General features: G+C 43.4%; 1 protein-coding gene and 1 long non-coding RNA gene across 3 annotated transcripts in view; one reads left to right on the top strand and one right to left on the bottom strand.

The window, feature by feature from the left end:
* MAML2 (mastermind like transcriptional coactivator 2) overlaps nucleotides 1-27,538 on the bottom strand; it is a 342,775-nt gene that overhangs the window by 98,092 nt on the left and 217,145 nt on the right. For both annotated transcript variants that reach the window (XM_038568227.1, XM_038568228.1), the window contains exon 2: nucleotides 11,575-13,152. In XM_038568227.1, the coding sequence (XP_038424155.1) occupies nucleotides 11,575-13,152 (1,578 nt within the window). The remainder of the gene's footprint in view (nucleotides 1-11,574; nucleotides 13,153-27,538) is intronic.
* Nucleotides 18,318-27,538, top strand: part of LOC119864942 — a 41,785-nt gene continuing 32,564 nt past the window's right edge. Inside the window, exon 1 of the long non-coding RNA XR_005375426.1 lies at nucleotides 18,318-18,578. This is a non-coding gene — a long non-coding RNA (uncharacterized LOC119864942). The remainder of the gene's footprint in view (nucleotides 18,579-27,538) is intronic.

The raw sequence follows: 27,538 nt of genomic DNA, 5'->3' as shown, positions 1-27,538 counted from the left end.
TACCATTTAATTTGGATTGTTTTAGTGGATTTGTTTCTGATGGTCCTTACTTTGCAAAGGGAAGCAAACTAACAGCACTTGTGAATTGCCTACAAGGTACAGGCCCTATAATTTGTCCGAAGTCCCATGGGTTATTTCATGGAATTTTTTCAACAATTCTGTGAAATAGGGTCTTAGTTCTTATTATCTGGATAATGCAGCTCAGTTTCAAAAAATTCAAGTAATTTGACCAAGGCTGGCTGATATTAAGGGGCTTACATTTTTGGAAGTAAGCAATGCATAAATTTTCAATAATGAACATTTTATATTCAGATTGATGTCAGAAGTTACTCAACTGTATTTCTTCTCCTTTGATTTCAAGACTGTACAACTGTAACACACACACACACACACACACACACACACACACACACTGAAGCCTCTTTTCCTTTCTTTATTCTCCCCACCTCTCCTGTTTATGTCTCCTTATGTTGGGACTTTGTCTCAGGTACTCTGTTAGCCCTTGGAGGTACAAAGATAAATTATATACAGACTCCAGTCTCCAGGAGCTTGCAGTTTAGTGAAGGGGTTGACATATAGACTTAATTATAATTCAAGGTAGAAAGCAGTGGATGCAATGAGAGATGCAAAATGCTTTGTGAGTTCAGAGAAGAAAAAGAAAGTCCAGGATCCTAACTCTCTAGGAATTCCTGGTTCACTGGACCAAACAGATACCTAAACAAAATTATAATACAATATAAGAATAGTACTGAACTGATAAATTATTGAACACTGCATCTGAAACTAATGATTAGCCAACTACGTTGGCTAATTGGATCAAAGAAAGAAAAAGAATGGTACTGAAAGTGTTGGCACTCTGTTGTAGGCACTAGAGGAGGAAAAAACAAACTTTATTTGTTTCACAGTCTGAGGAGGGGTGATTACAGCAACATGGGCAGTTAGGGCAGAGGCTGGGGTTCCAAGACACTTTGGAACTATCAAAGCAGTTGGGCAGGATGGGAAAAGGTAGTCGCTGGGCAAAAGACATTCATAAGGAGGAGAGCTGATCCTGTGGAGCAGAGCCTCACAGACTGATTGGATCTGGGGTGAAGGTGCATTGCCAGGGAGAAGGCTTGGCCAAAGCAACAGAGATAATTGGAACCCCAGCCACTGGCCTCAGTCCTATGGAGCACAGAACAAGGAAGAATTTCTTAGATACACTGTCTAGCCCATTACTGGACAAGAGAGTTGGAAAGGGAGGCTCGCAATAATGCGAGCACATGGGGAGTAGCAGAGACAGAGGTGAGGAAGAAGTGCGGGTAGCCATCCATGGTATCTGTAGTGGCACCTGGGGGGACAGGCCTAAGGGACAGAGAGCAATTATCCTGACTGCAGACCTTACGAGCCTGATAATTGAAAAAATGGGATTCTGAGGGGCTAGGATTACTGATGGAAAGTTATTTTTTGAAGGATGCTAGGGGTAGGGGGTAAGGAGAGAACAGGAGAGAAATGGGCAGAGACATTCTGGGGTTGGCAAGGGTGGAGCTGCCTGGACTCCCACTGAATGTACCTTCCAAATCCGAAATGTCCCTGGCATTATAGATATTGTCCCTGGCTGGGCCTCCAGAGTGTGTTCTCTGTACTGTAACGAGAGTGAGTTTTCTGAAGACCAAATCTGATTCTTTAACATTCACTATATTTGAATTAAGCAACTACCTTCCAGGAGGTGCAAGTTATGCCTCTGTTTAAAGATGACCCATACTATTTTTTTCTTTACATTTTTCAAAAACCTTCTATAAAACTTTCTATTGCCCTCAAGATGAATTTCCAAACTCCTTACCATGGTCTCTAAGTCTTCTCATGATCTGACTCCATTTACCAGTCTCACCTCTCTCCTCTCTTGACTGAACACCTCATAGTCGAGCCTTCCTAAATCACTTGCAGTCTTCCAAAAGAGCTCAGCCTCTGTCTGGATGGCTTTCTCCCTTCCCACCTCATAAGCTCCTATTCTTCCTCAAGGTGCCTCATCCAGGAAGCCTTTTCTAGTTCCCAAAGCTATAATAGGTGCTTTATCTTTGCATTCTCCAAATATCCTATGGACACGTCTATTAGAAGCCCTGTAATACTATAGAATCAACTGTTTCTGTCCATTACTAATGGGTAGGGATTGTGCTTTGGTCACTATTGGTAAATTATCAATATTCCATGCATGTTTCATAAAAGAAAGAATCATTTGGAATATGAGTGATAAAATTCTCTTAGTTGACTCATGATTCCCCATGATATAGGTCAGTCCAGGCTCCAAGAGTGCCTCTGCAGAATTCCCTTCACAGGTTTAACCCACAGGACAGCTGAGAGTGAATTCTCTGGTTTTCATCCCTGAAAACTAGACCCATTGGTGCAGATCCATGGTCAGTGGTGTTTTAAAGGCAGACTTGTAAAGGGAGAAGGTAGAAATGGTAGGTCCTGTTCCTTCCTTCTTGGGAGGAGAGGGTGGTATGTTGGTGTCCTTAACTCCTCAGAACAGAAGAATGGATGATGGGTCAATGGTATGATTCATTTGTTGATTGTTCAATAAATATGTTTTGGATGCCTCCTGCATAGTAGCCATGTCAAAGATTGGAATACAATGGTGAACAAAATGGCCTCAATCCTTGCCTTCAAGTAGCTTGCAGTCTACTTGAGGAAGACACACAAGAACAAGATATATGAGGGCTGATACCTGCTAAAAGAGAGGAAGTAGAGGTAGCTACCAGAGAATATAGGATGGGAGTTAATCCAGATTGGAAAGCCAGGGAAACCTTTTGGAGGAAATGTCTTAGCTCATACTGAGAAAGTAAAGAGTTAGGTTAGTGTGCAGAGTAGAGAAAAAGAATTTTCTAGGCAGAAGAAACAATGTATTTGAAGACCTGAGTGTAAGGAAAACCATGGTACTTCTCAGGAATCAGAGTTCACTTTTTATGGCAGGAGCCAGAGTGCAGAGTATATATGAATTTGGCAGGTAAAGATGAGTGAACGAGTGGGTGGGAGGCAAGGAATGGAAAAATCTGGGGATGGAGACCAATAAATCTTGTCAGGAGCCAGGTCATGTAGGGCTTTATAAGCTACATAAGGATTCAGATTTTATTCTGAGAAAATGAAGATCCTTTATGGGACTCAGGCAGATGACAGACATGATCACATCCCTATTTTAGAATGCTCACTCCAGCTGCACATTGGCAAGACCAGAGGGAGGCAGGCCAGTTTAGCCAGCACTTGAAGTGAGAAGGGACAGAGGTTAGAAGCTATTGAGGATATGTGTCACCCATGGGTATGTCCATCCAAAATTCATTCCTTTGTGCCAGAGGCCTGTGGGACAGAGAGATGGGCCTGCCAGCCTGTTAGCTTCGTGGCTCTCCCCAGTATGATCCTTTTCCAGAAAAAAGTCTCTCATCCTCGTGGCCGACAAGAACTCCAGTGGCTAAATGTCCTCTCCTCCCCTGACTCCCACTTAAGGCTTGCCATAGAACAGGTCTCAAGGAGTTCAGGGGAAAGATGCAATTTCAAACCTCATCTGTAGGGAAAGGGTAAAAGAGGAGGGTCCAGCCAAGGGGAGGGGTGACGCGGGACAGAGACTGAGAGACATGGAGCAGAAATGTGAGCCCAAGACCAGAATGCAAGGCCCACACATTCGCGTGTGCACCCACATAGATCTGGTTCTACCACGAAGGGCCAGAAAAGTTCCCTGTTTATGAAGTTCATGTTTCCTAAAGGTGGAGCTGAACTTCAGCTCCCTTGAAAAGCAAACTGTGGAAAATGCCAGTGATTCAGAGTGGAGGGAATTAGCAGCAGAAAGAAAGGGAAACAGGTCAACCACCCCCGTTCTTTCTTCCTCGGGGACCTTGGAACTTCATTTTGCAGGATGCACAGGAAAGTAGACACTGGCTTCTCTCTATTATGCTCTACTCAATTTATTGCTTGGAGAATAACGTGCCACTTTATTGTTCAGATTCATCGCATGAAATGCAAATATTCAGCCAGAGTTCTCTAATTAGTATCCAAGAGAGCTGCTGAGGCTCTGTGCGTTTAACTTTGGTCTTCCCTGCTTAAAAGGCAGTGTAAAAGAGTAAGATGATTCACTCACATTACATCTCTCTGATTCTAGCAGTCTAAACATTTGTGCAGTCTTTTGTTTCAAATCGAGAACTCCTTTATAGTAAACACCTTCTGAGTCTCAAGTTCCCAGGCCTGACTTTAATTAACCATTAACGTGAAAATTTACGATTAGTGCACTGGTGAAATGGGTTGCTGCTTCCTTTCGATTTCACAGAAAGAAATCACCACCCCTCCTCTACCAAACTGATAACAACTGACATCTGATTAGAAAAGGCAAAACGAATTAGAATGGGTGCAAAGGGGATTGTTTAAGTCACCTACATTAATGCACATTATAGTTAAATATCTGTCAGATTTTCCATTAACCCTCTTGCATTTCCATCTCTGGGATCAAATCTATTTCTTAACCTCATACCCCTTTTTCCCTACTTGGAAACTTGGTATTCAACAGGCTGAATTACCCACTAATGCTTTAAATGCACAGCTCTTGTTGATGGATGCAACATACTGACAAAGACCTTGGAATGAGAATAATAGAAGTCATTCCCCTAAGTGTGGATTTAAACCTTATGCATTATGATTCCAAGGCTAACATCTTCTTCTTGTTACTGTTTATTTCTTTACTGTGCGATGCAGGAGTTAATTGCTGCTTTTCACCAATTCACTCTCCTGGGTTCTCAGCTATTAACACATTAGAAGGGCAAAACAGATATGAAAGTGGAATATCCAGCAAATAGAGCTCTGTTCTGTAATAGACTAAAACAACACATTCAGAGTTGAACCTATAGACTTATGGGAAAGGTCTGTTTGATTTGGGCTCAGTTATATACAGAGTAGATTGTAGTATACGCACCTAATAAGAATCCAGTAAGTATGAGGGACAGATGTCTCCTTCAGATCAAAAGCTCATTGAGGGGTGGGACCATGATTTCCTGATCTTTTTTAGACGGGTGCAAAGAGGGTCCTTTGAATCATGTAATCTTTCAATCTCCAATTCCTGGCACAATGTAGGTGCTCAATAAACTTTCATCCTATAAATGCACGCACAAATTACGGTTTTATCCTACTATGAAACTCTAACCGTGACCCTGGACAGTTCTTAAATCTTGATGGCTCACGTTGAAGAACAAAAAAAGTGAATGAATTTTCTTCATCATTTAAAAAAGCTAACCAAACCTTTGATTTTCTTCCTCTAAAAGCTAAGTCACACACCACTCCCCTGAGTATCTTCCATCTTTATCTGGGATCAGAAGTATCAAGAAGCCCCGCAGCAAATCAGCCTAGCAACAGAAGCAAGAATAAGCTGAGCCTGCAATATGATGAAAACAGCTCAATTTGAAAATACTCTCTGAGTATTTGATTTTTTAAAACATTTTTAAATTTAATGTTTTCCTTACCATATCTTCTTCACTCTGAGTAGTGGTATCAGTGTCCAAAACTGTGCTTGGCATATAGAAAGCACTTAATAAATATTTTTTTGAATGGATGAATAAAAACTATTGGTAGAGTTCAGGATGGGCCAGTACCCAAGTTAGCCTGAGATCTTTAGTTCATGGCTCTTGGTTGGGCAGACCAGGAGACATAGAGATCTGTGGATTCAGATAAGGCAGCTTTGGTGAATTTGTTTCAAGATCCCTCCCTCAATCAGAATTTGCTTAAATTTTCCCCGAGGTAGAAATAAACTGGGCATGTAGACAATAATGAAATTGCAGATATTCTAGCAAAGGCCCAGTTAGCACAGCCCAAACTGCTTCTACCTAGTTATTTAACTTAGCACAGTAGTTATTAACACTGGGCTTAAAATCAGACCAGGTACTAACTGTAGCTGTGAGCAAGTTATTTAATCTCTCTGAGCCTCAGTGCCCTCACTTTAAAAAAGAAAAGGGGGGTTGATAATATTAACATCTACCATTTGGGCTGTTTATATGTGGCACAGAGCTGGTACTAACGTTAAAGCCAACAAACCAACTAACAGAAACTAACAAGACACATGCAAAATCCCTCCTGCCGATTTTGCCAATCAAGATTCTTCAGTACAAGTCATATTAACACATGTGTCTGGAAATTCACTCGGGATCTTAGCCCTAGCACTAGTCTGGTGAAATATTAAAAACAAATTTGTATTTTCTTTTAAACCGAAAAGATAAATGATGAAATATCAAAGGTGAAACGAAAATGCAAACATGATGTTCCTGGCCTGCCACAGACCATCGTCCGTATGTCTGTGTCAGACCTTGTCCCTCTTGCCAGCAGAGCCCAGCCAAAGTGAGTCATAATGGAAATCACCAAATTGTCGAGGGTCATTTGCAATGATCACCTAGGATCTCTTGAATCTCTATCCTAACTTCACTCTTGGATTCTGAGTATACTGACTGGTTTGGTGCCCTAACTTGTATAGGAAGTGGCTTGGCCTTGTCTTTGGCTCTTCATGCTCCTGACTCCTTTTGACCTGGTTCTGACATTTGAACCCAAACCCTGGAACTACCCTAACTGGCTGACCCTTGAGCCAACCTGTGGCCTCTGGCAAAGGGGTGGTTTGATGTTATATTGTTGCAGAACATTTAATTTATAATTATTTTCCCACTAGAAAAGGCATTCCCAGACAATTCAAGGTTCTATCTCTTCTCTGGCACTTTCACTGGGCAATTATAAGGATTTGTCAGTATATGAGAGGTCCAGTGACTCCTTCACCCTCAAGTGGGTGTTCATCTTTCAGATCAGATATATCTAAAATTACCTTAAAGGAGATGGGGAGGAGAACGTTAGCCTTGCCTGATTTACGCCAAGGGTTGATATGTAGAGTAGTGAAGGATAAACTTGCCTAGGCAGAGAGAGTGGGGTGAGGTTCTTAATATATGATTGAGGAGCTTGGCTTTAAACTAAGAGGAAATGTACAAATTTATGTTTCGGTCATAACAAACCATCCATTCACTGGCTGCGTTCCCTCTCAGCATTTTTAGAGATGGGATAATTCTAAACCAAATATAGAACCCACTTGAGTTTCATGGATCTAATGTTAGAAAAAAAAGTTCACACTTTTAAGTGTCTGATTATACAGCTCTGACAAAGATCACTTCTTGGTTCAAGAAGTTAGAGCTTCTGGATTGAACTCTCACAAGCCCTAGTGAACCAATAACTCTTTCACACCTTAAACAAGTTCAGTGACTTGAAGATAAATCAGAACTGCATGCATTATATCCTTCTTCTGCCCTTTCCCATAACCTTCAAATCAGAAAGGGAAGGAAATTATAGCCAGGAGGTATTTCCATTTTCCAAGCCCCAAACACTAGCAAGACAGAGTCACTGAAGACATTTTGTGAAATACCAAATACCATTTGTCCTCTCAGTATCCAGAGAACAGATTACTTGAAACCACCCCAGGCATGGAACAATAAAGAGATCTCCAACAATTTGATTATGCTGCATCCATCTCTCAGGCACCATTCACATCTAGGAGAACAGAGATGGATATCCAATAAAGAGAGAGGGGCACAGACCTCCCCCAGTATATTCTTGGCCTGAGCATGCAGATCCGTTTGGGTGCAGAGCTCCAAAGGGTGAAGAGAAAGCCATCTTTGCACACTCTGCTGTGTAAACTGTAAGCAACTTGTTGACAAATTCAATCTACCGTCTTATAGCAGAAAGCCAAGATTTCCACCATTTCCAAGGTAGAAGGACTCCTATTAGCCACAGTGAGTCTTCCTATGTTTGACACAAAGTGAGAAAAAAAAAAAAAATCACGAGCAGTGTTTTCATTTAGAACACTCTAGTTGACAAACTTAAGAATTGCTTACTGCCGATCTCTCCCCTCCTATGGTTCTAGTCATGAGTAACAGAGATTTTGCTAATTGGAAATGAGAACGCACATTTGTACTGTCTACTATAAATAGCTGGGTTAAAACTACCTTCTCTGAGCTGAGAATACTTGGCAATATACTAGATGAGAGAATAGGAATTAGAAAAACCTTGAAAATATGCATATCCAAATGAAAGTTGCTTCTCAAAATTATCATCTTGGGAAGCAACTCATTGATTTTCTTTTCTTTATTGCCTTCAGGGAAAGTTCACAAACCAAATTTGAAATCCAGTCCTATCCTATCAATTATTCCTTGTTTTTGACCTAAAACAGCATTACCCATCTTGCCTGTTTTCAAAGATCCCCCAGACAGGATGAATATTACCTCATTGGTAATAATCCACTCCATGTACTAAAAGCTCTGAAGAGAATCCCCAGAGAAAAACTCTGTAACCGTATTGAATAATAGCTCTCTTATTAGCATGAGTCCGGCCCCCCGATGGTGAATGCTTTTAAGAGGGCAACACTTATTTGACCATACAGCTCGGATATACTTGCTTACAACTCAGACACAAGATTTCAGAATCCTCCCCCTCAGAGCTGTTGAGCAGGAAGGAACAATCTGATTCAATCTACAAAGTTAGGATAAAGCTATAAATGAGTAGCTATGTCCAGCCTGTACAGAAGGGGCCTTTGGCTTAAAATGCTGCTGCCACTTTTATAATTTTTAAGGGCTTTCTTGAAAAGATGAAAATTATCTTGGCATCATGTGTCACATGCACTGGAATAAGTTAAATATGGGCTAAGACACTGAAAGATGTTTATTGATTTGGCCATCAGCACCCACTGGTGTGCTTGGGTTCTGGAAGATTCAGTGGGGACAAAGAGATCATGAGTGTATTTGCCAAGCCCCAGTTGTTGACATGAGCAATGGAGCTGGAAACAGGACCGAGGATGTTGGACGCGGCAAGAAGGCTCCCAAAGAATTGTTGATGGGGTGACTGAAGAGATAGATTTCCTGTTGTAAATCATTTATTTTGGTTAGCTCCATGATGTTTACCCTTAGGAACGTCAACCATCACGCAGATCTTTTTCGATTCTTTTCTTTAACAACTCTGAAGGTTAGAGATTTAAGATTTTATTTGTCTCCAAAGGACTTCATCTACCCTGTAGATTATGTAAATATGGCTCAATCTTACAAGAAATATTCTTTTTGAGAATTTCACAATGGTCTATAAGTGGTCATTCATTTCCCAATAAATCCTACCTGTGAGCTGTACAGCCAGTGGCTAAAAGTACAAACTTTAAAATAGACCATCTGTTCTATTTTTTTTAAGATTTTTATTTATTTATTCATGAGAGACAGAGAGAGAGAGAGAGAGGCAGAGACACAGGCAGAGGGAGAAGCAGGCTCCATTCCATGCAGGGAGCCTGACGTGGGACTTGATCCCGGGTCTCCAGGATCACATCCTGGACCGCAGGCAGGTGCTAAACCGCTGAGCCACCGGGCTGCCCTGTTCTGCTATTTCTTATCTGTGTGACTTTGGAAAAATTACTTAACCTATCTGTGCCTCAACTGCTTCACTTGTAAGATGAGAACAATGGTATTTCCTTTGTATGGGTGAAATGAGATACCTTAAGGAAGAGAGACTGAAGTCAAGCCAGTTACAGGGTAAATAATAAACACTACCTCTCATTTATATGTCATATTTGTTATTTCCATTTTTATGATCAGAAGTCTTGGCATAGGGATGGTAAATCACTACCCACTCACCATCCAATAAAAGAATGAAGGATAGTCTTCCTTTATTCCTTCAAAAATATTTATGTTAGAATTCAAGACTTATTCCAGTGTATCTCCTACATAAGAGTAATACTTGTTAAAAATATTCTGGTATCACATATGGTTCTTTCCATGATAATCACAGTAATTGCCAACTTTATTCTAAACTCTGGGTGCAAAATTATCTCATTTTTTATTAGATTTATTTATTTTAGAGCAAGAGAGCAAGTGTGCCCATCAGGGGGAGGGGCAAAGGGAGAGAGGGAGAGAATCTCAAGCCAATTCCCTGCTGAGCACAGAGCCTGAGATGGGGCTCCATCCCAGGACCCTGAGATCATGACCTGAGCTGAAATCAATAGCTGGCCGCTTAACCAACTGAGCCACCCAAGCGCCCCTTGGTTTTATTCTAAAAAAGTCCTAGGATGTATTAATATCACCCCTATTTACAGGTGAGAAAATACAGGCTTAGTGAGGTCCAGTGACTTGCCTGAGGTCACACAGCTAGTGAAGGTCACAGTAAGAATTTGAACCTAGATTTATCCAAACACAAATGCCCACCGATGTCATCAGGAATAAGTTCCACCATGCTGTTTGTTTATAAATGATTCCTAAGTTACCTGTTGAAAAGGTACTCTGTAAAATATACATATGGCTCTACTCAAGTCCATTCTTCATCAACTACAATTAAACCCCCTCCTTTTTTTTTTTTTTAAACCCTCATACTTCTTAAGCAGGTAAGAGCTCAAAGCTCTACTTGGTGCAGAGCTCTCAAATCCTGGTGGAGCCTAGTTTTCTCCTGGCATACATCTAGGGCAAAGGTTAGCTTGGCCATAGTCTGTGGCACTTGTGGCATTCTTCTCCATGCGGCAGCCACGTAAACCTCTCTAGGAATGTGATGGGAATTAGACCGAGTGCCTTCTTAATATCCTGACATATTGTTTTGACGTGTAACGTGCTGACTTTGTGCTTGGCCACTAACGCAGACCTGTCAAATTACACGCACGAAGCAACATTCAGACCTTCCTCCCTCCAGGAAGAGTTTCTGCTCTCAAGTTCCCTGGGGATCAGAGCTTCCTCACTAGCATGTGTTCTGGAGGCAAAGAGCTATCTCTTCATACTATTCATGTCTGGGGCAGAATAAAACTTCTGCTTTATGTTAATCACAGGATATAAGGTAACCACAGATATTCTGTTTGTAGTGATGACAATTTCAACCTTTAACACTTAATGCGGGCGTTACTTTCTCCAGAAGACTTCCCTGACTTCCCCTTGCAGGGTAAGACACCCAGCCTCTGTGCTCTCATGTCATCAGCCTTTCTACTTAGTATTAATACGAGAGTTTGAAAGCCTCTCTCTCTCTCCAGACAGTGACTGTGTCTTATTTAATGCACCAGTGTGGTCACAGCAGGATCTATTATGAGGCATTGGGCATTCGGACATTTCAGTTGGTTGGTGTGGGTGTAGACCAGTCATTAAATACTCTTAATATCATGTCTGGACTTGTTTCATTTGTCAGCATAATCACAACATCTTGTACACGGTAGGTACCAGGATGCACAGGTCGACTTAACGACCGACTTATTGACTGGAGGAATAAACACTGGGTGTATCTTATTGACAACTGGACATGTCACTAAAGGCATGAATTTTAATGCAATGTTTTTAATAAGCAAGAGGCTTTGACCACTGCAGATCCCAATGAGAGGACTGCTCTACAAGGAAATACTAGCTCTTGCCTCCAGATGCCCCCAAGTGAGCCGGACTTTACGAGGCCTTCCGTGAATGGGAATCTGACAGGACCACTACTATCTGGTGGTCTTGCTTCTGTCCCAACACAAACGGCAGCAGCAACCAGAGCAGAAGGACAAGGCTACAAGGTCTCCGGTCCTCTGTGTTTGGAAGAGCAAACTCATGGTCTTACCTGTCTGTGCTGTTGGGAGACTTGATACCCCAGGCCTGTGAGGGGCTGGTTCTGCATTTTCTGAAGCAGGATCTTTTGCTGGAGTGGCAAGGGGGCCCTCAGCAGAGGCTGGCTTGACAGGGGCTGGGCGGGCTGGGTCGGTGGCTGCGGCTGCTGCTGGGCTGAAACGGAGCTCGGCGGCGGCTGTGGCTGTGGCGGTGGCGGTGGCGGTGGCGGTGGCTGTGGCTGTGGCTGTGGCGGCGGCGGCGGCGGCGGCTGCGGCGGCGGCTGCGCAGGCGGCGGCTGCTGCTGGGTGTAGTGGAGGAGAGAAGGCTTGCTCTGGGAAGGCAAAGCAGAAGGCATCTGCTGGCCTGCCTGATCGGAGTTAAAATGGAACAAAGGCTTAGTGTTGCCGTGGCGGGGCTCCAGGGCTGCGTGCGGGCTGGTAATGAAACTTCGGCTGACGTCCTGAGGCTTCGGCTGCATGAGCACGTCCAGGTGCCCGCCCTGGGCGGACGGGCCGGCCTTGTACATGTAGCTGGCCATCACCTTGGACTGGCCGCCGCCCGCCACCCCGGCCATAGGGGAGCCCTGCGGGCTGAACGGCTGCTGCGCAAAAGACGGGCTGGGGATTTTGTCCTGCCCGAAGGGAGCCGGCGATGGCCCGGCGGAAGAGGGCAAGGCAGACCAGGCAGGGGGCTGGTGCTGCTGCTGGTGCTGCTGCTGGTGCTGCTGCTGCTGCTGGTGCTGCTGCTGGTGCTGCTGCATCCGGGCATGCTGCTGCCGGTTGGCCGCGATCTGTTTGAGCTGCTGCGCATGGGACACTTCCTGCCAGCTGGGCAGGGCCCGGCTTGCTCCCGAGGCCGTGGGGGGCTGACCCTGGCTCTGCGGGACAGAAGGGGCTGGGGAGGAAGCCGAGAGGGCCGAAGGGGCCATGGAGAAGGCAGGGCCGGCCGACGGGGGCCTCAACTGAGGAGAGCCCGACGGGCCCTGGGCGAGGCCCGGGGAATACTCGGTCTTGATCACGGTCTTCTCCATGGGCAGCGAGGGCCTGGGTGTGCTCCTCTGGCTCTGCTGACCCAAGTCAATGTTAAAGGGGTCGTCCTGCTTTATGGTGGCATTGATCATGTTCTCCAGCTCCAGGTCACTCATGGGAGGCACGGATATGTTGGTCAGCTCATTGAACAGTTCCTGTAGCTCCGGATCCATCAGCTGTTCTACAGGGTCATCCCCGTACCTACTGGAAAAAATACCCTCCTGGGGCATCTGGCCATCCATGTGCTTACTGCAAGATAGCGTCTCTCCCGGCTCCTTCTTCACTTCCTTTAAGCTCATGTTAAAGATACCATTCCCGGGAGAGTGCGTGTGGGGTGGCAGGGCATTAGTCTTCCGCAGGGGAGCCTGGCCCAGGGGCACGGTCCCCGACACCATCTGATTCTGTCCGTTATTTATCTGGAGACCCCCTTGCCCCGCAGAGAGGTTCTCCCCAACGCGGATTCTTTTGATATCAAGGAATGAGTTGTCGACAAAGCCATTGGGCCTCTTGCTGTTGGCAGGAGACAGGTTCACCACCTGTTTTCTTTTCAAGGAACCCTGGAGCTGGAAACAGAGGGAGAATGAAAAAGAAAAATATGAGATAATAACCAAATGTGACATAATATTTCAATGTTTTCTTTCCATTTACACACAGGAAGGAATTCCAAAAGAAAAGGTACAAATGAAGCACAAGCCTAGAATATAATGAATACAACGAAACTCACAGAAGTGCAGGCCAAACAGAATAAACTGTTTCAGGAGGAGCAGGTTAATTAGTGATTTGAGATCACATTGGTTCCTGTGATCAGCCACAGGTCGGCAGACGGAATATACTTCTCATGACATCGGGAGTTATTGATAATACTGTGATTCATCACCAAATGCACCCTTCTGGTGCAGGAAGAGATCTTGCTCACGCCTGCACACACAGCCCCAAGCAGGGACAGACACTTGCAGTGAGCACAACCTTGACCAAGATGCCAAACGCGGAACAGTCTAAAAGGGGACCCCATCTCTGGTTTCGTTTTTTTTCATGGATTCATCTATGAAACCCTTAATCACTCTTATCCTCTAAGTCAGTCATCAGAACAGTTGTTGTATCCAAGGAGATAGTGTATCTGTTGTTCTGCTATTGTTATTCCTATAATTCTGTGGCTTTGCACCCAAGCCCAGGAGGCAACATCATGTGGGCACACGTGCCATGAGATCACCCTTTATCAAATGAGACACTCTAAGCACAGATTTTCCTGGAGGTTCGTTTCTTATGTTGCCCGTCTCAAAAACTTATAACTAAAACCAAGGTGCAGAGGACCAGTACCGTGCCTTGGTGAAGAACTCAGGCTCTGCAGACGGCACAATTGAGCTGGAATTCCTGTTCTATTACCGGGTGCTAAGTAACCTCACTGCTCTACTTATCTGAACCTCAATTTCCTTATCTGGATAATGGGGACGATAGCACTTAGTTCATAGGAGAAACAAGGCAATGCACGTAGAGTTTAGCACAGTGCTTGCTATCACAAGAACTCAGTAAAGTCTAGTTTATATATATTTTAAAAATGACTTACTACATTCTCAAAGAGGAGAGCCTCTCCAAACAGCAACAGCAACAACAAAATGTTATAGTACTTCGTTCACTAACTCAGTGATTAGATTGTATTATGTGGACTTTCGATAGTATAGGGAGAGAAATGAAGGACCAATAAATTAATGAGAAACAAAACATTCACCACTATCTTGAGATCCTTGTTGGTTTGCCTCTAAAGTAAGAGATTGTATCTATCCAAGTGTGGCTTTCCCAATGTAGCTGACCCATTTAAATTATTTAGCATCTGCTCTGGACAGTTGGAAAATACCTGCGGCAGAATAGTTCCCCAATACAAAATGCTATCACTTTTCCCTGTCTCCCTTTTCACTTACCACCACTCCTCTACCCTTTTGAAGACTTCTAGGTAGCCTAATTAGAAAATGAAATCAACCTAACTGAGCATCTATCATATGCCCAGTATTTTAAATATAGTTACTTTATTTTTCTTAGTCTTACAACGACTCCATTAGATATGTGTTATTTTATAGTGATGGAGACCAAGGCTCAGAGAAGCTAAGTAACTTGTCTAGTGTCACACAGCCAGTAAGGGGCAGACCTGGGTTTTAACTCAAGGTCTGTGTAATTCTACAGCCTGCAGCATTTCCACTATATTATGCTGCAAGCAGCTTGTTTAGGGCTAGGGTCTGCCCAGCACAAAGGGGCTAAGGGCAGTGAGCGGACAGATGTCCTGAATCATTGGTGAAATGAGAGGAGTCTGCGAGTAGACAGGATGCAGTTATAGGGCCAAATATGAACAGTATGTTTCTTGTCATGTAGTTCGTCAACCCCTATTTCAATAATCCTTATCTGTGGTTTTGCTCACTCACAAGTGGCATATAGTGAGGGTGGATGTCCCAACCTATTCTAACAAGTTTTTACCTTTTCCCATTGCTGACTGGTAATCAGGGAAAGGAATATGGCCTAAACTGGTCCAATTAGTTCCCGCCATGGGAATTCTGGAATTGGAGAAAGTGAGACCAGGCTTTCTTGGGATGGCTGCATAGTCATTTACAAATGTTGTGAGTTGTTGTTCCAATGTGTCAACCAAAGCCTCAGAGGAAGTGAGTCTGCAGAAAGAGAGAAGACTAACACAGAGAGGGGAGACATAAGTTTTGGCAAAATTTGAGAGCTGGGTTTCAATCCCAGATCAGTCTGTCTCTTGCCTGGTTCTCCCCAATACACAGTGGAATCTTAGAAGAAATGCCCCTCTTAGCTTGAGCTAATATGAGTTGGGCTTCTGTTATTTTCAGCCAAGAGACCTAACCAAGTGCCATGAAATTTCACACTAAGTGATGAGCAATTTGCAGCAAGGCACAGGTACACTTTGCCCTGGGTGTGGAGCTCCTTGCGTCACCATCTCTGTTGTCTCTGCGTGTTTGCTGACGGCTAAGCTCATTACTCACTGATGGAGGCAACATCATCACAGACCACCGTCAGCCTTCACCACATTCATGAAACCCACAGCAGCCCCGTCTGGGCTCAGGAAGAGCAGACCTGAGGGGCTCAACCATGTTACCTCGGGAGCGGCCATATGTCTTCCTTTCAGCATGTTACATTTTGAAAGTTTTTTCACAACTAGTAAAGAACAAACAAAGGAATACATTCTTTTTCCAGGTTTGGGTTATTGCCTTTGATCTACTTTCCACTGCTTTGAAAGAACTTGTTCTGCCAGCTTCTCCCATGGCTCAGGCCACTCCCTGGGCAGTGCCATGCATAGTTTAGGAAGCAGCACCAGTGTCATCTCTAAGCCATCAGGACTAGAGAGGCTGTAACTAGTGGTGGCAGAAATAATAATAGCAGTGATAATAACAACACGATCGTTCATTGAAGGTTTGCATACCAGGCATCGTGATAAGTTCTTTGCATGGATAGTCTCATTTAATTCTCACACTGACGAAGAATTCTCACAACACCTCTGTGAGGTTGATATTATTTCTACCCAACCACCTTCCCCTCCCCAATTTACATAAGCGAAAATAAAGGTTTGGAGACTGAGACTTCAAGGTCATACAAACAAATAGGCAATAGGCCAGGGGCACCTGGGTGGTGCAGTCGGGTAAGTGTCCAACTCTTGGTTTTGGCTTAGGTCGTGATCTCAGGGTTCTGGGATCAAACCCTGCATCAACCCCCGTGCCCTATGTCAGGCTCCATGCTTGTAGGGAGTCTGCTTGAGACTCTCTCTCTTTCCCTCTCCCCCTGCCCTGCCACTCCTGTCCCCATTCTCTCTTAAAAAAAAAAAAAAAAAAAAAAGGGAATAAACCCAGGAACCAAAGCAGGCGTTGGCACTGCAGAGCCCGTGTTGTACAGTAAATGCATCCTTTACAAACAGTGCTACCTCGTAGAACACTTTCCTGCCCAAACCTAGGAAATAACTGGTACAGAGGGAATAAGAATTGTTTCTTAGGTATATGTATGGGGCTGGATGGATGACTTAAGATGGGGAGGCAGAAGTCCTCCCTAAGTGATGTTGTGGAAGACAACCCCATGGATGAAAGGGATTGCATTAGGACTCCATCAGGTATGACACTTTACCAAGAGATTCTGAGACAGTCTTTCCTGCCTCACAGAACTTTCTAATCGAAGTTATATCACCAAGAACCATCAGATGCATAGCTGCAGTAGATATCAGATTACTGGCACAATACAATCAACCATTCGCAAAGTTCAACCTTGACGTTGAAGTATATCCTTGGCGGGACTAAAGTTTCTCCATCAGCTATATGGCTGTGAATTATGATACAGAGTCTCTAAAGGTTCTGTGACAAAATGCAAATATTCTTCAAGGAGTAGAGGAAGAATGCAGTTAGTCACTAATACTTCGGTGAAAAATAGCTTGTCAGAAAACTCAAGGCCATTTGACCAAGCCAAAAGTAGTCCCAGGAAGTGAGACTCAGTCAGAGGAATGATGACCTGGGTTAGTACTGAGATTTGGAGAGAGGGGATCTCCACACTCGGACAGCCTAACTGGCTCGGGTAGCCGGGCTGGGGGAAGGCAGAAGTGCATGTCCTGAGGCCCCAGGTCTATCTGGTCCTCACATCCTTGTTCTTCATCACAGACCTCACTGCTTGCTTTCCCTTCAGCCTTTAGCTGGCCTCATGCTTACACCACCATGTCTGGACACAGTGGACCCAGAGAAGCGAGACCAAAGGATAACAGAATGAAGATGTATTTCAGGGTACACAGGGTAAGGGCAAGGGCACTCGGAACGCACAGGGATGGGTGGCAGGGAGAGACTGGTGACATCACTGGTGAGGGGTTGATGCTGAAAGCTCAGGATGTCACCCTCGAGGTTCCAACAGAAGAAAGCGAAGAGACAAAGGGTCACTTGGTCAGTCAGAAAGATTTAGTAAGCCTCCAGACAGAGTTCTGAACCATGTGCTATCAAATCATCCCTGGCCTTAGGAAACTGTGCCAATGATTAAGCCAGTGGCAGGACGTAAAGGCTTCGAATGGGCACCACATGGGAATATTTACACTTTTCCCATCACCTAGCTGGGCTGAGAAGCAGTTTTCGTTTTGTACCATAAATCTGTACCCAAACTTTTATGTGTAATTTGTGAGATGATGCACATCATATCGCCCTTCCCCTGACTATCCAAGGAAAGGGCTGCTTCTGGGAATGATTTCAACATAGCAAGTCTGGTCTGGTTTGCACACTATGCAGAAATCACTCTACCTTGCTGAGATCCAGCAGATGGTTTCTTTTCATTTTTGTTCTTGTTCTGATTCTCCTATGTGAATACCTCGATGCTATTTGAGGCCTGAGGTCTCTGCTAGGGGAAGGCTTAGGCTTAGGCAGGGTCGGGTCCAGACAGAGTGATCTGCCTGCCCCGAGTGCTGGGGACGGTGGTGCTGGGACAATATGTATGGCCTAGAAAAACCCAGCACACAGCTGAGTCAGGGCTGGGGTCCCTCAGTAAACTCGCCTTTTGAACAGCTGTACTTTGCTCTTCTAAAGGACTGAAACATAAACTTCCTGGAGGGATTTAAAAATGCCATTATTGTGCAATCCTCTGGTTTCTGTTTCTTGCCCTGCTCCCTATCCCTTTCCACAAAATAAATACATTCTTTGTCTCCTGGGCTGCCCTAGAAACAGGGAATATGCCACACAAAGGTAACAATTCAGTCCCTAGGTCACATTTTCTCCCCCAAGTAGATTTCTGTCTTTTCTCCACAGGGCATATGCACAAGAACCAGATTTACCACTGCTGAGATACTCCTGGGGATGACTATCTTGGTCTTATCATCTGTAAACTTTCCTCAGGCCATTTTACTCACAGCTGATTAGTGATAGGGTGGGGATAGACCAACCCTCCAGATAATTTGATTCTTAAATTGATTCCTGACATAAAAGAAGTCTGGTATCCTGGAACAGTAAATTCCAGCTCAGCACAGTACCAGGAGGTAAGTTGATTCCTCCCTGACTTTTGCCCCAAACTAGATGGGATTTTGAGTCTTTTGCTAAAGGCACCTGAATGGGGACGCCTGGGTGGTTCAGCGGTTGAGTGTCTGCCTTGGGCTCAGGGTGTGATCCCGGAGTCCTGGGATGGAGTCCCACATCGGGCTCCCCACAGGGAGCCTGCTTCTCCCTCTGCCCAGGTCTCTGCCTCTCTCTGTGTGTCTCTCATGAATAAATAAATAAAATCTAAAAAAAAAAAAAAAAAAAAAAAAAAGGCACCTGAATGCTTGCCACTCCTTGTTTGGCCCTTGTAGAGTTCTGAGCTACCTGGTCTTGTGAGGTATTGTTTGCTGTCCCTATAGTATTTAGGTTTGCCCAACTAGCATTGAAGCTCTTTGATGGTGGGCACCGTGCCTTATGCTTGACTGGGTTCCTCTCACTACCTACCACAGTGCTGGGCAAACTCTAGGTGTTCAAACAGTAGTTGGTGGGTTGATGTGAGAACTCGGAAAGCTGGATCCTTCTAACTGCTGAGCAGTAAAACACTGGTAAGAAGGCTGTGTGGTGGGGACATTTTCACTTCCAATTCCTGAGTAATTTAATGGTTCTACTAGAGTTTGGCTTGAGTGATCCTGTTCTTCTGAACCTGGAAGTCAGAGGAATATGAAGCCCTGAGAACCAGAACCATAACACTGACATCCACATAAGCCAAAAGGGAAGGGGCACATGAGGTTTTGTGACAGACTCTAGTTCGTGTGGGGCCCCCTGAAGGGATTCCAAGTTTGGGGTGCAATGCTTAGCCCCCTCTCGAGTCCATGCCCTAGATTAGTGAATGTATGGGAGCTGAAAAAAAGTCAGGGCATATATCCTGCACGCTCTTCAGCAACTTCCACTCTTTCAAGAAAAAGCAGGAACTTTCTTCTTTCTCTTCTCTTCTCTTCTCTTCTCTTCTCTTCTCTTCTCTTCTCTTCTCTTCTCTTCTCTTCTCTTCTCTCTCTTTCTTTTCTTTCTTTTTGTAAAAGGTGTCAGGGAAGCCCTGTTAGATCTGTTTGGGAAATCTGGTCCATAACTTGTTCCATCAGGTTTGAACTCAGAAAAATTGACTATTTGAGTGAAGAAAATAGCTGTTCTCTAGGAAATCCAAGATAAAGTGTTCTATGGAAGCAAGAACATGGCCAATTCAGGACCTTTGTAGAGAAAGCAAGTTAACACACTGTCCTTCTAAAGACACTAAATGCCAAATGTCCCATATTCAAAATTTCTTTAATGCCTCCCTGTCCCTTTCACCTCTTCCATGGCTGGCTTGTGGAAGAGTAACTTCTAGTTACTTCTGAGCTGGAATTTGCCTCAGAAACACTCCTCATTACTAGTGCAGGGAAAAGGTATTTCATTACAGCATTTTCTCAGTTTGGACAATCTCACCAATTCTGCATGGACAATGTTACAAGTTTATCATCAGCCTACAAAGCACTCATGGAAAGAAAAGGGAAGAGAGGCAGACATCCTATTTTATGGAGGAAAATGGGAGGAGGTGGGATTTTGAAAGAGCATGGAATTCAACTTGCAGTGTACATGCTGTTCTCCTCCAGTTTCTGTATAAGCCTGCACCAGGCACTCACCTACCTACACAGCGGGATGCAACCCCATACAGAAAGCACCATCTGGGCTCCCAGCTTAGAGCAGTGCTCCATTACTGAGCTCTCTTTTAGTAGGAGAGGTAGAACTTGACCACTGGGTGTTATACTGTATGTTGACAAATTGAATTGAAATAAGATATTAAAAAAAGAGAGAGAGAGAGAGAACTTGAAGCCAGGCCTACGAGATACTTCTCACTGTCATCCTGTTACGTGCCCAGCATGTGCCCGAAGAAGGCAAAATGAAGAGAACAAAGGAGGCTTTTCCTCATCCGTGAAATGGAATTTGCTTACTCATCCATTCAACAGGTATTTATTTGGCACCAAGTATATACTCTGGGAGACTGTTGATGTCATAGGGTTGCCATGAGGACCAAATGGTTAAAGCGCAGAAATAGCCTGGAAAATTGGCCTTGGAACATAATGCTCAATAAATGTTAGGATCAAACAACAACAACAAAAACACCCCAGACCCAATAAAAAAACACAGAGACTGACCAGTCTGTCCAGAAGTAGAGCAAAAAGTAATAATGCAGTGTGATGGTTGCTGTGCAGGGTTTCCATGGGATTCTGGCCATGGAGGGGGGCAGAATGCCTCTCCCTTGCCTTCCAATGAGGTGCCTCCTGATATGTAAATAAATATGATGTTTTATGATATTCTGATACTCTGCTAACGACAGTGTAAACAAAACCTGTTGTTTAACAACAGGGGAATGTTTAAATTTTTTTTTTTTTTTTTTTTTTTTTTTGGGAATGTTTAAATTAAACCAAAAAGTTCAAAGCAGAATTATTTTCCCACATTGTCTACTATTTTAATGTCATTGCAGATCTACTAAGTGATAAGCAGTGTGGTTATCCTGCTGACTCTATCCTTAGTCATCCTGACGAGTTGCTGCAGTTGTCGTGGGGCAGAAGCCTGCAGGGGCCATCTTTTAGAGATCGACTCTCTGTGCTTATTAGCAGAAAAACGAACAGAGTATTCTCTAAAAGCCTGAAAAACACAACTGCTTTGTTCATGGAATACTTTACTCATGACTCACTTTTTGCCCAAAACATCTCGAAGTGAATCCAAAGTAAATGCTATGTATAAAATGTTGGCAATTCTCTTGAAATCTCTAAATGTCCTCCTCAGCAGAATGTACAGTGTATTAAGCATCGTTAATCAAGGGGCTTCTCCCTCCCCCTTCACTGGAGGGCTCAGTCTGGAAGCTTCCATTCTAAGGGGTCTAGCTCAAGGCCCATCTCATTGGTGAGGCCTTGCCCTCCTACCTCCTTCTTCTGTTCTTTCTTCCTGCTTTCAGGATTTTAGTGCTCTGTGTCTGATGTTTTCTGTAATTGATTCAGATCGTGAGGTGTTTTTTTTTTTTTTAAGATTTTACTTATTTATTCATGAGAGACACAGAGAGAGAAGCAGAGACATGGGCAGAGGGAGAAGTAGGCTCCATGCAGGGAGCCTGATGTGGGACTCGTAGATCGTGAGTTTTTTCATACAACATCATTCCAAGAAGTCAGTGGAAGACAGAACACTTGTGCATCTATCTCATCTACCCCAACGAGCCCAGGCCAGCAGTAGCCCAGGGAAGCACTCACAGACTGGCTGGAGATCTGACTTACTGGGCACTCAGTGGTCTGGAAACATTAGAGGAGTCCGTTTATGGGGCATATATGATTCTCTGTCATGGCCATGAACCATACTCCTTTTATAAGTCCTAGGGCTGATTCTCAGCAACTCTCTGTCCAATTGTAAAGCTGAGAGATCCTGGAGAGGCAGGGAAAGCACAGGTGTTTTAGGAGATTGCTACTCTTTTCTTATGCTGGTGGGACTTGTACTCATTCCAAAGTGTTGGTCAATTTGAGTATCAGGGGAACCCAGTTGGCAGAGAGAGTGCCCGCACACCATTCCAGGGTTGTCTTAATTATTTTGGGATTTGAACACAACTACTAAAGAGCTCTCACCTTTTTCTAAAATAACATAAAACACAGGCACCCCTGATGCCATGGCAGTGTGTCTCCTTCGTCTTCAGTGGCTTCTCTGACTTAACCAGGCAGTAAAGGTCCCTATCCTTCCCAGCCGCGTTCTCTCAGATTCCATTCTTCATTCTTCTTCAGGCTTTGAGCCCAGCAGGCTCCCAAGTATCCTTCAACCACATTCTGAGAATCTGACCCTGCTTTTTGCTTCTCCCTATCCTAATCTGTTTTTCCCATCACAAAAAAGGGATCTCCTTTTCATATCCAAACTTCAGATATATTACTTATTATCATTATTTTTTTAAATTTCTAAAATACAAAAGGTGATTTCAGTTTCAGGGCTTAGCATTTACCGTTCCCTTTCACTGGAATTCTGCACCTCCTCTGACTGGTCCCCTCTTATCAGAGCCAACTTCTTCTTTTCCTCTACATCTTCCCTTAAAGTGACCTGGCTGTAATTTCCCCAGGCTGCCCGGCTAAACTGTGTTCTCACTGTTGCTTTCCATGCCAACCTCTTGATGGTTTCATTTACAGTCCTTATTACGATTTCCAGATAGTTTTATGAATTTGTTTCCGATTTTTAAGTCCATCTTCCATGTTACAAAATAAACCCTAGAGAGGGAGGCTTGAGCCATGTCTGTCCTTCCTGACCACTGTAACTCATCCTTAGTGTAACCCAAACAAATACGAGATCAAAAATATTTTTAAACGATGGCAACATCAAACAACTAGAAGGAAACACTTCAAGATGCTGAAGTACCTTCTGCTGGTGGGACGATGAAGGGTTTTTCCCCCATTTTTTTCCATATGTCTGTGTTCTCTAATTTTTTTTTTTTGCATAGAACATATATCATCTATTTAATTCAGATTGAAGTGAACATGTTATCCAGTACATCTGTCCTTGCTCACCACCTTCCTCTGAGAATCTGACCCCACATCTACTGGTTGAGGGTTTCTGATCATAGGACATCCCATTTCCTCCAGCCTCAGTAGACTGGATCAAAGTAGGCATTTGACTCAAGCTGAACCAATTAAATGCTTTTCTAGTAACTGGGAATTGAAACGAGACCCTCTCGGCAGTCTCCATGCACTTGCCATGGAGATACATAGGCCTGTCTGTACTGGACTTGTTCTCAGCTGTGGACAACAAGAGACAGAGAAAGCAAGTCCACAGAGATGTGAAGCTAGGAGGAGAAACCGCACTGAGAGACAGAGAGAGAGAGAGAGAGAGATTCCTGAAGCTTTCCAATTCCTGGTTCCAGTACACTGGGAGACTCAATTATATTTCCTGTAATTGAGATACTCCGTACCTTTCAATAAATCTCCTCCTACCTTTTCTCTTCTCTTTCTTTTCTTTCTTTCTTTCTTTCTTTCTTTCTTTCTTTCTTTCTTCTTCTTTCTTTCTTTCTCTTTCTTTCTTTCTTTCTTTCTTTCTTTCTTTCTTTCTTTCTTTCTCTTTCTTTCTTTCTTTTTCTTGTCTTGAGATACTTTATAACAGCTTCTGTTACTTTCAACGAACACTTCTCAACTGAAACCAGCATGTAAGGAAGCCAGTCATTACATTCAACCTAAAGTTTTCAGAAGGTAAAGGCGCAGTTTTCTTGATTGATTAAAATCGAAAAGTCGAGCAGAGGCTCAATGCACACGTTTCTTTTGGTTTCTCTTTCAACTTTCCACTTGTGGTCGTTCACCCAGCTCCTCTCTGAAAGAGGAGCCTTATGAATTGTGAGTGAGGCTGCTGTTCCAGGGCAGCAGCGTGCTCACAGGATTTCCATTGTCTCCATGTACCTCTACCGTCCCCCCTTCTCCCAGCCAGGGGAGGTCCAGAGATTACATCTCCACTCGTTCTCCCCCTCCAAGCATCAAAACATCCTGAAACTAAGGCTTCCACCCCAATCGTGTTTAGACAATCCAGGACTGCAGCGTGCTAACCAGTTGGGGCACAGTCACCTGGAGACAGAGGGGGGGATGAGCAGAACTTTTAAGAGGTCCTTGAAATTTAGGGCTGTCTTTAACTCCATTACAAAGGAATGTTAAGCAGCATTTAGAGGGAGTTTGGCAAAGTACCTGAAAGCCCCAAACAGCTGCTTTGATGTTCTTGGCATTGATGTCATCATTCTTTTGAAACTTTTGAAGGAATATTTTTCTTCTAGCAACTGTATCTAAGTTCAATATAGAGTGTTGACGTGTGTTTTCTCTGGTCTAACGTTAGCCTGAGTGACTATGAACCATATAGACAGATACTCCTTTGGAGAGGACCTCAGCTTTCACTGCAGCCTGTTTATTTTCACATCAAAGACACATCTCAGGGGAAATTGCTTAACTAGCTCTATGAAACATGAAGAGCTTTACAGAGATATTTGGTTATAATTGAAAAAACCAAAACCAAAACCTACACTCCCAGCAATTTAAGCCTTTCATGCCCGGAAATGAGAATTTATAATGGCAGATACAAAAGTTCCTTTGCTCTCCAGGAAGGTCTGAATGCAGACTTTTTCAAGCAGGAATTAAAATCCCACTCTTTGCCATACATTTATGGCAAATGATTCTTGATGAGTTAAATGATTTGCAAAAGAGGACAAATAAAGCCTTTATATTGTTTGCAGTTTACTCTTTGAAGCAATGTCCTATAGCTATCCAATGCCCCCACTTTGATCTAACTTGTTCAGCCCAGTAATTATATGACTGAGCTGAATTCTCCACCTGACAGGTTCCAATTCTTCATGTGTGGCCATATTCTTTGAAGAGGAAAAAAAAAAACCTACTTATACTGGAAAATAAAACTTTAAGCAAGTCAAAATGGTGTAGCCAGGGTAATTCTCTGTGTCAGAGTAGAAGGCTGGCTAGAAGGCCTTCTCCCATAGGATGAGAACCACTGTTTCTCAGTATATGCTTATGTTTTTCTCGAAATCTTTAACCAAGAATATGTTACAGTTCCTTTCTGTGAGTTTGTTTCATGATAAATCAACATTCATCACCTTAAAAAAAAAAAAAAAAAAAGAGCAGAATTACTAACCTAGGCCTCAGGTATCTGCTAACTGACTGCTACCTGATAAGAAAGACTGTCTGCCCCATTATGAATGGCCATGGGATAACCAGGCAAGTTTTGCACCGTTCAGCAAAGAAACTGTTTACTGGGTTAATAAGTTTGCTGAAAATATAAAAGCATAGTCTTAATTCAGAAAGCTCCTAATCTTCAAACATATCACTGCTGTTTATTCCATTTGCCTTTTAGCACAATACAGGACAGATCCAGATGAAGAAAGCTCACCAACTGTAACCGTGGAAATTGCTTTTAATCTGGCATGTCAGCAGGAGTGATACCACTTGGACTGTAGCCCCCACCCCAAAACATACATTTCTTCCCGGTACCCCACTCACAGTTAATATCTTGTATCCACTAGTTAGATTTCCAGATGATAAAATACTTCCTTATCCATGACATTCTCTGCATTTGTCATGTCTCCATATACGCCATTCCAATCTCAAAATGGAATTTTCTCTTCGACTGGTGTATTTTCTTCATTATCCTTAAATCCCAACTCAAACTTATACTCCTTCTCAGAGCCTCGTCGTGATCACTGTTCTATTGTTTCTAGTCCTATAGGTTACTCTATCCACGGTTTGCTTTCCTCATGTATTTAGTGCTTGTGGCTTATAACTGTTATGATACCTCTTCAGTATCTCCAACAAGATTCAAGCAATGTCATGTGTCTCCTAATGCCTTTTGAGGCAACATATTGCTGTGGTCAAAGTGTGAGCTTTGGTGTCAAAGCTCAGATGTAAGTCCTGGCTCTGTACTCCACCAGACAGGAGGTTCTGGGTAGTTTATCTAATGTTCTTGGCCTTAGTTTCCTTCTCTGTATAATGGATATAATAGTTCCACTTCAGATGTTGTACTGAGTCTCAGATGAGACAATGTATATAATACCTGGACTCAAAAGGCAGCAAATAATGTTTTAATAAATACTAGCCATTTTTTATTTAGTTTTCAGGGTCCTTTCACAAGATTTAGATGACAGTTAAGCATATAGCAGGAAAGGAAGGGATCAAACAGCATTCATTCATCCAGTGACTGCTCCATAGGAGGCACTTTATATACATTTTCCCTTGGAATCCCTGCTTTCCTACTTACTAGCAGTGTAACCCTGGGAAAGTAACCCAACTTCTGTGCTTTCACTTTATCAACTGTAAAAGAGACATTACAACTGTACTTATATCATAAAGTTGGTGCACAGATTAAATGAATACATGTAGAGTGCTTAAAACAGTCCCAACACCCAGAAAGTGCCTAATGATACCAGCTTTTATTATTATTACTATTAAATTCTTACAACAACCTTGAGAGAATATATAAAGAACCTCATTTTATAGATGAGATAAATGAGACTACAAAAGGTTGCCCAGCTACCAATGGAACCAGATTTGCCTGACTGTGAAAACCCAGGCCTTTTATGAAATGTATTCTCTGGAGGAAACTCCCATTTTATGCTAGGGAATCATTCCAGAGAAGCACTTCAGTGACAACTAGGTCCTCAGGGAACTGTACATCACAGGTGAGGCTGACAGTGAAGCAGGCCTGGCAAGAGCAGTTAAGAGGTGAGGCTCAGTAAGATGTAGGACATGGCTTCTCTGGCTCAGTCACCATACCAACGAATGTGGTCCTAATCTTGAAGACCATAGGCAGACATCAAAGCATTTTAAGTAAGGAAGTGACTTGATCTGTAATGTAGTCTAGAAAAAAAACACTCTTAACAACCAAACAGTTGTGGGTGGATTGGAGATGGGACAGCATAAGCCAGAAGACTAATGAAGATGTCTCAGCATCAATAAAAGACAGTGAGAACTAGATGTGTGCTTAGGTGGTAGAAGTAGAAATGGCGATGATGGGAAAGAACTCAAGAAGCAGAAAGCAAATGAACTTTGATTAATTCCATGGGGGGAAGGAGTGAGGGCCAAATACAGATTTCTAGAGTCATGACCAAGTGGATGATGGAATCACTTGATGGGAAAAAGAATGTGGGGGGAGGAACATGTTTCCTAATGGAATGGTGGGGAAGCAAATGAGGGGTCTGAGTTTGAATCTGTTGGATTTGAGATGTTGTGGGGCATGGAAGTGGAGACATCCCCTTGCTAGCTTCAGAGTGAGAGGTGCAGACCAATCTCCATAGGTGGGGACAAATGCACAAAGTATTAGTTGAACGGATGTCATTGTGAGTGTCCAAATAGAGAGTGAGGAGTGAGAAGGGAAGGGACGGAAATGGAACTCAGGGATCTACTGAAATTTAAGGAGAGAGGAAGAGAGGAATAAAGTCAGGAGATGAGCAGCTCAAGGGCAGAAGAAGAAAGCCTCAGGAAAGGAG

The sequence above is a fragment of the Canis lupus genome, chromosome 21 (genome assembly GCF_011100685.1).
Source record: "Canis lupus familiaris isolate Mischka breed German Shepherd chromosome 21, alternate assembly UU_Cfam_GSD_1.0, whole genome shotgun sequence".
Taxonomy (NCBI): Eukaryota; Metazoa; Chordata; class Mammalia; order Carnivora; family Canidae; genus Canis; species Canis lupus.
The sequence above is the reverse complement of the archived record's forward strand: the minus strand, read 5'-3'. Positions and strand labels throughout refer to the sequence as shown.